The sequence below is a fragment of the Enhydra lutris genome, unplaced genomic scaffold, assembly GCF_002288905.1.
Source record: "Enhydra lutris kenyoni isolate GAN:26980312 unplaced genomic scaffold, ASM228890v2 scaffoldscaffold17, whole genome shotgun sequence".
Lineage (NCBI taxonomy): Eukaryota > Metazoa > Chordata > Mammalia > Carnivora > Mustelidae > Enhydra > Enhydra lutris.
The window spans coordinates 19,115,171-19,125,231 of record NW_019154101.1 but is presented as its reverse complement, the minus strand read 5'-3'; the positions used below and the strand labels follow the sequence as shown (position 1 = coordinate 19,125,231).

Below are 10,061 nucleotides of genomic sequence, written 5' to 3'. Positions count from 1 at the left end.
TATATATATATATATATATATATATATATATATATATATATATATATATGACATTTATAAATTCTGATCTGCTAGATTATTTTACTCAGCCAATATATCTGCATACATGCCTTCCAATTTTTAGGGTGATTATTTTAAATAAAAAATATCATTAAAAATCATTCTAGTATAGAATTTCTTTGAAGAAAGTGGATTATAGAGCAGCAGGGGTATATAAATTGGGTAAGGGTTTCAGGTCTTGGGAAGCAGGTATGTTTCTCTGGTACAGAGGAAATGTGAGTTTTAAGCAGCTGTCTTCTCTGTGTCCTTCTTATAGTCAACCTGAACAATTTCTTTTCATTGGTCACGGCACCTCTGGGAAAGGATCACCTGTTGCCAAGAGTGTGGAGGACAATGCCTGGCGAGAATCTCAATGTAATCTACCGGCGCAGAGTTCTCAGAAGGCCACAGTGAGGATGTGCCCCAAATCCAATCATAAAACCACAGGTTCCAGAAGCTTTGGTTCTATCTCATGCCATAACGTCCCCTCTTATTTTACCCTTCATCATTTGCCATTCAGCCAAATAATCAAGATTATTTATACTCGATATAAAGCCACATCACAGTTAAATAATAAACTTCCTTGAAAAAGCCCAGAGTGCTCTGTGCAGCTCCTGTATGCTAGATTATAAATGGGTATTATCACTATCCCCATCTCCCACCCTCTCAAATGTAAAACCCTACAAGGATATTTCGTGGCAACTTTTTAGTTCTCTTTACCTTTCAAAGCAGGCTATCATCTCTGGGTTTTAAAAATGTCCATATCTTTGCAGGGGTTTTTCTGCTCTAATAAGGAAAGGGTATAGAACATTTTAAAATCTGTCTTTAAAAGTTGATAGGAAGGACAAGTTTGCAACTCTCGGAAGTATCTTAAGCAGGATTTACTACTATCTCATTTGGCTTATTTGCTGGTAATTGCATTCCAATAGAAGAAGGATGCTGGTTTTAGAGATCTAAAAACTACATTATTTCAATAGCAAAAGCATTCATGTTAGAAATATAATAGTAATATACATATACAAGCAAACAAACACACTCACACGAGGATAGCACAAAATAAAAAACCTATGCGAAGAAGTATTTTGTCTTTCCTAGACTATGCATTCAATTAGTCACATCCCTCTGATAACAATTTTATTCAACTAAAATCCATTAATTGTTTGAACTATTGCATTGCTATTTGGGTCCAAGCAGGAAAACCCTTAGGACAGTAATACACAAACTAAGTGATTTCAAAAAGCTTCAAATTTTTCAAAATGAAAAAATTTTCAAAATGAAAATGTTCGTATTCTGCTTCAGAAATCTCTCATCAGTCAATGTTTTAAAAATACACAGGATGGTCCCTGTAATAATCATTATTTCACACTAGTTTTGCTTATATTAATAAAAGCACATTTTTGTGACAAACGAAAACATATCTTTGATGGTAGAAAAGCAGATATTTGGATGAGGACATCTTTCAATTTACCTTCATCCGAGGTGGATCTAAGTGACAAGAGCAGGGTGAAACTCTGCCTTATTTAGGAAGAGGCTTGTTAACACACTACTGATGACTCAGGCAAATCAGATGGCAAATTACCTTTGAGAGGTCCCCAGCCTCCAAATAGAAGCAGATAACAAACACATTCCAGGTAACCCAGAGGACTAGCCAGACGGCATACTGTAGAAAAGCAAAAGAAAAATAACACAAAATTAATTTTGAATCAGCTGAGTAAGATTTAAATAAAACTCTAACTTTGGAACACCCAAATCTTAAGATTAGTGGGTAATACTATATTGCTTCTAAGGAATAGGCTGAGTTATACATTTTTCTCTCTGTTGATTTTTTTTTTCCTCACTGTTATGGTCTCATTGTAGCCCAAACTTGCTTAGGGATAACTTTTAGGCTTTTATACAAAAGATACAGTTGCCCACATCTATGTTTTAAGGAGGGGTGATTATGTTTCCCAGATAGCTAACAAAACTGGATTTCCAACAAATATATCAAATAAAGATCATCCAAAAGAGGCTTATTATCTTTCTTTAGCAAAGTCAATCCCATGCTTGATAATATACAAATTTTCTCCAAGTTTTCTGGTGTCATCTTCAAATCAGTCCCCATGCTTCAGTCCCATCTAAACAGCTTTATTTCTTTGGTTTCTTCCTTTCCTGTCTCTCTTCACCTTCTTTTTTCTCTCATGATCTCCCATTAGAGTGACCACAGAATTACTATGTCTGATTTTACACAGTTAGCTATTCAGTGTATTTTCATCACTGATGACAAATTTTTCTTACCAAGATATATTTCTCAGCATTTGATCAACTAAACTATATTGGGCATATAGAAGGCAACATGCTAGAAGCACACTGAGGACACGAAGACCAAAGATAAATTCTCCCTGAATTCAAGTCAAGTTATGGAGACAGATAAGTAAATAAATTATTATACAAGAATCATAAAAAAATGTATAGTCCGAGCACAAGGAAAGAAGATGGGAGAAGTATATAAACGATCCTGGGAAAAAGTCCTACAAAACTTAACAGAAAAGATGAAATACCTCCCACAGAGGTGAAGCAAGCTATTTTGTGGACTTGACCAAATAAAAGTATGGAGGTTATAAGGGCTCTAATGGAAAGTGCTGGAAACAAAGGAAACATCAGGTATGAACTCTATAAAATAAGATAAGAGGATATCATGTCATTTCTCTGCTAAATAAATTTCAATGGTTCCCATCCTTTATATGGTGCAATCCAAAATTTTTATTTCATAGTTCAAGAACCTTGATGATCTTATACATATTATTTTTTTCAGACACACGTTTCAGTTCATCTCTTAAATCATTAGGGATTACAGGCACATCAGCTTACTTGCTGTTGAGGGGACACCAAAAGCTATTTCTTACTCCTGTACCATTTTGTATATTACTTCTCTATCCTTTAAAAACTTTTCTCTTCTCTAGGTACTTCTTTTACCACCTATCAATATTTTGTTTTTCACCAAAGTTCAATTTAAATATCGATTCTGTAGTGATAACCAATCAGAATTGATTTAGCCCAATAAGTGGTGCTTAGTGCTCCAATGAGATCTTGCCTTAATTTCATTTCAAATGTCTTATTTCTAATTATTGTATATTCCCCTCCAATGCCCAATCATAAGCTCCCTTGAGAAAAGGAGATTTTTAAAATGTATGTTTATATCCCTAAATTATTAACTTTGTACAAAACAGGCTTCAGAAAATATTTTGCAAATCAGTGAATCAATGAGGAATAATACAGAGAAAATTTCCCTATTTTCGGATGGAGAACCCATTCTCCTGTCCCAGACCTGATTTTTTTTTAAAGATTTTATTTATTTATTTGACAGAGAGAGAGAGGTCATAAGCAGGCAGAGAGGCAGGCAGAGAGAGAGAGGGGGGAGCAGGCTCCCTGCTGAGCACAGAGCTCATGCAGGCTTAGATCCCAGGACCCTGAGATCATGACCTGAGATGAAGGTAGAGGCTTAACCCACCGAGCCAGCCAGGTACCCCCAGACCTGGTTTTAATGAGAATACTCTGAACCCATATGTAGTGTGAGAAGTGAGGGTCCTACATGATGAGTTTATGTAATACTAAATCGTGACTCAGCTGTTTTCCAGATGATAGATTTACCTTACTGCTGAATATGTATATTGCTCACTGAAAATAAAGTAAGAGCAATAAAATAAATGGTCCAAGACAAAAGAACTAGTTTGAGAGTCTGTATAAGGTGAGGGTTAGGGACTGGAAACAGAGTCAGAAAGCTAGACAGATGGAGCAAGGAATGATAGTTATAAAGCAGAGATCCAATGAATATTTAAGTTTGCTCAATATTACAAAGTGCATATTCATTTTACAATATTAAAAAACTAAAAATCTAGACTTATGTGACTCTTTGATAGATTTGGATCTGTTTTAGAAATATAATGAAGTGTTGGGCCATACTTTAAAGGTAACAGGTTAAGAAAAAAATTAAAAGTGTTTATAGTTTCCAGTAACTGGTTTGACTATAAAAAAAATAAAAGAGTGACTGACTGAAGTGTTATATCCTATCCTTTGTTCATGGTGATACAATTTTCCCACCTTATTTATAATGGGAAGACAAATAAGTGCTATTTTCTAAAAGTCAAAGTAGCAGAATTAGGGGCACCTAGGTGACTCCATGGTTAAGTGTCTGCCTTCTGCTCAGGCCATGATCCCAGGGTCTTGGGATCAATCCCTGCATCTCATCAGGGCTCCATGCTCAGTGGGGAGCCTGCTTCTCCCCCTCATGCTGCCTGCTGCTTCCCCTGCTGTGCTCTCTTTCTCTGTCAAATAAGTAAGTAAGTAAATAAATAAATAAATAAAATCTTTTAAAAAAAATAAAAGCCAAAATAGCAGAATAACTGAAATATTTGGTAAGAACTGATGAGACATATATTGTATTACATATATTAAATATTTCTGAAAAAAATTGTCATTGGTAGCCAGACATCCTGATGGGGCATTGAAGAATGTCAATGCTGTAGCTTTTCGGTTTCACAATCGAAATTATATTTTAAGCTCCTTAAATGCCAAAAAGGTTATCTGCATCCATAAGGTATAAATGTAATAGACACTACCTCAATATTACATATTGAATATACAATAAGAATTTGGGCTTTTCTCCAGACACATTTAGACATCACTTACACTTACTTACCTCAATGTGTATGTGCAGATCTAAATTATACTTAGCTTAGTTGAAAAAAAAGCTGAAAAATTTATGTTTCAGTCACCAAAATTAATAATTTTATGAAGGATAGGTGAGATAGTGGGTTACAAGCAAATGAATAGCACACAGAGATTAGGAACTTGGGATCTAAGGTCAAGTTCTGTCACTTGGGAGCTCTGTGGCTATTTCATGCCAGAGGGTCTCACTACATTTTTGTTTCCTCAAATGTAAAACAGACTTAGTAATAGGAGCAAACACACATAGTTTATATAAAAATGGAATGACAGACTGTTTGAAAATAGTCAATATTTGAGTTCTTAACTACCTGCTGCCATTTTATTATTATTATATCACCACTTCTTGTTTAAATAATATAGCAGTAATCCCCAATTTCTTATCTCCTTAGGATTCTAAAAATATATTTTTTACATTAATGTAAAACATTCTTCTATCTAACTGAATTTGCAATCTAGACGTGTTTTCCTGAATGCCACATATTCTTCCCTAGAATGTTCTTTTTTGATACCTTAATGCCAATATTGATAGATCAATGACATTTTATGAAACAAATCTTTCTTCATTTAATTTCATTAAAACTATAATTTATTATTTCTGACTTATCATCTTAAATAATTTTAAATCATTCTATGCCTTGCTTTATGAGCTGCTTTTTTATCATACTTATTAATAATAATTTTTTTAAAGAGTTATTTATTTGAGGGGGGGGAAGTGAGGGGGCAGAGGGAGAGCAGAGGGGAGAGAATCTCAAGCAGACCCCCTGCTGAGGATGGATTCCTACATGGGGCTTGATACTAGGACCCTGAGATCATAACCTGAACCAAAATCAAGAGTTGGATGCCTAACTGACTGAGCCACCTGGCACCCACTTTGTTCTTCTTCGTATCTCTTTTCTCCCAGAGTAACTTAGAAGGATATGTCCAGAGGAAACATAACCAATATTCTTCCCATCTTTGAATTTGCTTGCATAATTTTCATTTCATCCTGTACTTCACTACAAACCAGTTGGCCTCATAATGGACTCTACATCATTAAATATTTACAAAAAAGAATGATCATGTTTAGTGGTGTGATACCTTTAATAAACACAGAAACCCACACTGTGCTATAAGAGGTAATCCTCTCACTTCCCAAAAACAAGGCTTTATCTCATTTAACTTTATTCATTAACTTTCTCTCATTTAACTTCTATCCCCTTTTCTTCATTCTCCTCTTTTTATTTATTTTTCATACTTGGCTTCTCTCATTTTAGTAGGTGGCATTTGCCTAAATCAAATCATCCCCAAATGAATTTTGCCTAGTTTCTTTCTTTTTTTTTTTAAAGATTTTATTTATTTATGTGACAGAGAGAGATAACAAGAAGGCAGAGAGGCAGGCAGAGAGAGAGAAGGAAACAGGCTTCCCGCTGAGCAGAGAGCCCGATGCGGGGCTCGATCCCAGGACCCCGAGATCATGACCTGAGCCGAAGGCAGCGGCTTAACCCACTGAGCCACCCAGGCGCCCCTGCCTAGTTTCTTAAATATAGATTTTGCATTTCCTTGTAATCTGGCCTATGATTTTTTTTTTTTTTTTGGTCAATTAAACCCTATCTTTCACACCGTTCTTAAAATCACGCATCATAATTATTAAAGAATATGAATATCTGTACTAACTTCTTCCCAGTTGCTACAGCTACAGCTGATATGATATAATTGACAATTGCTCAGTTTGACTATAATTGAAAGCGATGTCCTGCCCAGGAGAGATAACCTAACAACATAACAAAGTATCACACTTGCCAGATACCACCTTCCTTGTAGTTATCTGCTATAAAACTAATTTTTCTTGAGCCTCTTTTTCTGTGAAAAAGAAATCTGGTATTTTATGTTTCAGGTTAAAAATACAAACAATGATGAGATAACTGTGGTGACAGAAAATCCCATTGTATGATGAAATTCATTCTTTAAGGGCTGATTTCCATAGCACTAAGTGGACCATTAGAGAGGCTGATTTAACTTGAGTCTCCAGCTAACTGGTAAAAATTATCAGCTAAAAGTAACTGAATCATCAAACTGTATTTGTGGCTCTAATGATGAATCAAATTAGCTGTATAAGACAAAGATTAGTTAAGGCTGTCAATCATGACAGGCCAAAATATTGGCCAGATCCAGAGACACGGTGCTATGACGTGCCATGCTTACATAATAATTAGCAAAGTAGAGCCACAGACTAGTAGGCTGGTAAACATTTTATTGGAAAATAACAAGTCACACCTTAATGACACTGCCATTGCTTTTCTACCTCTCTCTCTCTTACAATAAAGCTTCCTAATTAAAGTCTGTATTTTTTGAATTGCAAAATATATTTAACAGATACAAAACATAGGAATTTTAGCATTAGTTTCTCAAGTTTTCATGTACACATATACACAGATACAACTTTTTCACCCTTGTTTGAGTTACATTCAATTTATAAATTATTTTTGAGGAAAACTGGAATTCTAATGGACTTGTATTTGCAAAATAACTTTTTCTACAAAAATTCTGGAAAAGAGATTATTAAGACAGATGGATTTTCTTACTTTCTCACTAATTCACAATGATTCTAAAATCAATTTCAGGTAAAAAAGAGTTTCCCATTAAAGTAAGCATTCCTTGCTTTAATGGAATTTAAAAGGGGATTTAACTTATGATTTTTTTGGCTTTCTAATTTCTTATTGTTTTTTCTTGTATGTCTGGGGAGAGTAAAACATATTGGAATAACATATTAGTAGATAATAATCCAATTTTTAAAGGAAATGTTTCTTTTATTTAGGCTTCTTTTTGATAGTAGATTTCTCATGCATAATGTTACTGGGTGAAATACTGAATAATAACTACATTCTAATTATATAATACATTCTTTTTTTTTTTTTAAAGGTTTTATTTATTTATTAGTCAGAGAGAGAGAGGGAGAGAGAGCACAGGCAGACAGAGTGGCAGGCAGAGGCAGAGAGACAAGCAGGCTCCCTGCTGAGCAAGGAGCCCTATGTGGGACTCGATCCCAGGACCCTGGGATCATGACCTCAGGCGAAGGCAGCTGCTTAACCAACTGAGCCACCTAGGCGTCCCTATATAATACATTCTTATACATTTCTAATTATGTTTCACTATAACTTACACTTTTCAAAATGTTATGCATGAAAATAATTTTGCTTGGACCCTTGAAGAGCATCTTTCTTGCAAACTATTTCATTATTTTCTTTCTTTCCTCTGCCTTCCTTTCTTCCTTCACTGTATTCAGGTTATAGTTCGAATGTAAACTACATGAGGGCAGAGACTGTATCTTTTGTTTATCACAAAAATAGCTGGTATAGTGTGTATGTGTGTGTATATACACAAAGATATGAGGAGGGAGGGAGAAGAAGAGGGAGAGACAATCCTCATGCAAACATATATAAATATATATGAATGGACTAAATTATATTAGTGGCTTTCTCTTAAATATTACAATTTAGAAAACTATTGTTCAGTAATATTACCATAACAATTAGAAGATGAAAGAGGGTAATGCAGTTCAATCATTGGCCACGGGATGCCCGAAATGCTTAATTAGAAAAGCAGTTAGGCCAGTGAATCAGTTCACATTTCTTAAGCACCAGCTGGATGCAAGTGACTATAACAGATTCTATAGAGAAACATTACAAGGATATAACTAAATCAATCCTCCAAAATGATTTTTATTTATCACTGATACGCAATTGATGTGATCTTTAGGCCTGTTTTCAGGAATGATCACTTTCAGTTCAAAGCAAAACTATCAGCTCACCAACATTACTGATATGGTGCCACTAACAGAAAAGGAATAATGTAATCCATTCTAGTAAACTCTGTTAGATGCACTCTTAAGAAGCATTATATTAGTAAATTATATCTTAAAAATAACTCCTTTTAGCAAGGTTTAGAATTATTAATAGCAAGGTGTTTTAATAAATATAAATGTATACTCATAAAACAAATATCCCTGGTCAAAATGGTTAGACTATACTCATTTTTTGTTCAAAGTTAATTACATTTAGCTTAATTTTATCATCTTCAACAGCAGTATCACTTAATCTGCTCAGGCATTCTCATCAATTCCTCATCCATTGTTAGGATTTTAAAAAAGAGAGAGAGAGTAAAATGTCCCACAGAATCCTAATTCTTGATCATTTTATGACCAGGGACAGGCTGCTTTATGATTTAGGTTCTGTTTCCTAACTCAAAAACGCTGTTGTATCTATGTTATGCTATAAAAACTTGTCCCTTAAGAGAAATACCTACGTAGAAATACACTGTTAAAACTTCTGGTTTGACTAGGCTCTGATCAGTTAATTAAGCAGAACCAGAGAGAAATCCAATTCTAATCAGACATGTTGCAAATCAGAAAGAAAGGCAGGTTTCTACCTTCTCATTTTTTACCAATGGTCTTATTATATGATTAAACTTCCTTATGATTTTATATTTACTTAGATATTTTAAAGACTGCATAACTTTTAATTCATTTTAAGAAGTAAGATTTAGGGGCACCTGGGTGGCTCAGTGGGTTAAAGCCTCAGCCTTTGGCTCAGGTCATGATCCCGGGGTCCTGGGATTGAGCCCCGCATCGGGCTCTCTGTTCAGCGGGGAGCCTGCTTCCTCCTCTCTCTCTCTGCCTGCCTCTCCACCTGCTTGTGATCTCTCTCTCACTCTCTGTCAAATAAATAATTAAAATAAAATCTTTAAAAAAAAAGAAGTAAGATTTATTATGCTTTTCTCCCAATTATAAGAAATTTCTTATTGTAGAAAATATTTAATAAATTTTTGAAGATCAAAAAGAGAAATTTGGAGAATACCATACTTAGACATAATATCTGGTGTCACATATGTTTAAATTAAATAGGAAACTGGGTCTATATTTTTACTAGATTTTTTCCCACTTAATCAAAAAGTCACTTTGAGTATTCTGAAACACACATGTTAAACATGATAAACTATGTGTTATTCAACAAATTCTCTATTAACTAATTTTTTGTGCTTTAAGCTTTTGTGCTTCTATTTTGATCAATTCCTATAAATTTGGATTTTCCTTAAAATATTAGGTTTGGCATATAAATCATACCTGAAAATATTTTGCTTATACAGACTATTTTAGGACAGACTATAAATGTTAGAATATCCAACAGGCATTATTTTAATGAACATAAACACATGGCTATTAAATTTTATGCAACTCCAAATAAAAGCAGTATCCCCAAAGGTATTCTATTCTTCTTGAAGCAAAAAGTAGAAAGTAATTCCCTTTGATTGAAAAAAAAAAACAATAACACTCATTTAGCATG

General features: G+C 34.3%; 1 protein-coding gene across 1 annotated transcript in view; it reads right to left on the bottom strand.

The window, feature by feature from the left end:
• The window catches only part of LOC111147665 (sodium/potassium transporting ATPase interacting 2), a 998,919-nt gene that overhangs the window by 451,679 nt on the left and 537,179 nt on the right, over positions 1-10,061 (bottom strand). Inside the window, exon 3 of the mRNA XM_022503870.1 lies at positions 1,619-1,699. Within this exon, the coding sequence (XP_022359578.1) occupies positions 1,619-1,699 (81 nt within the window). The remainder of the gene's footprint in view (positions 1-1,618; positions 1,700-10,061) is intronic.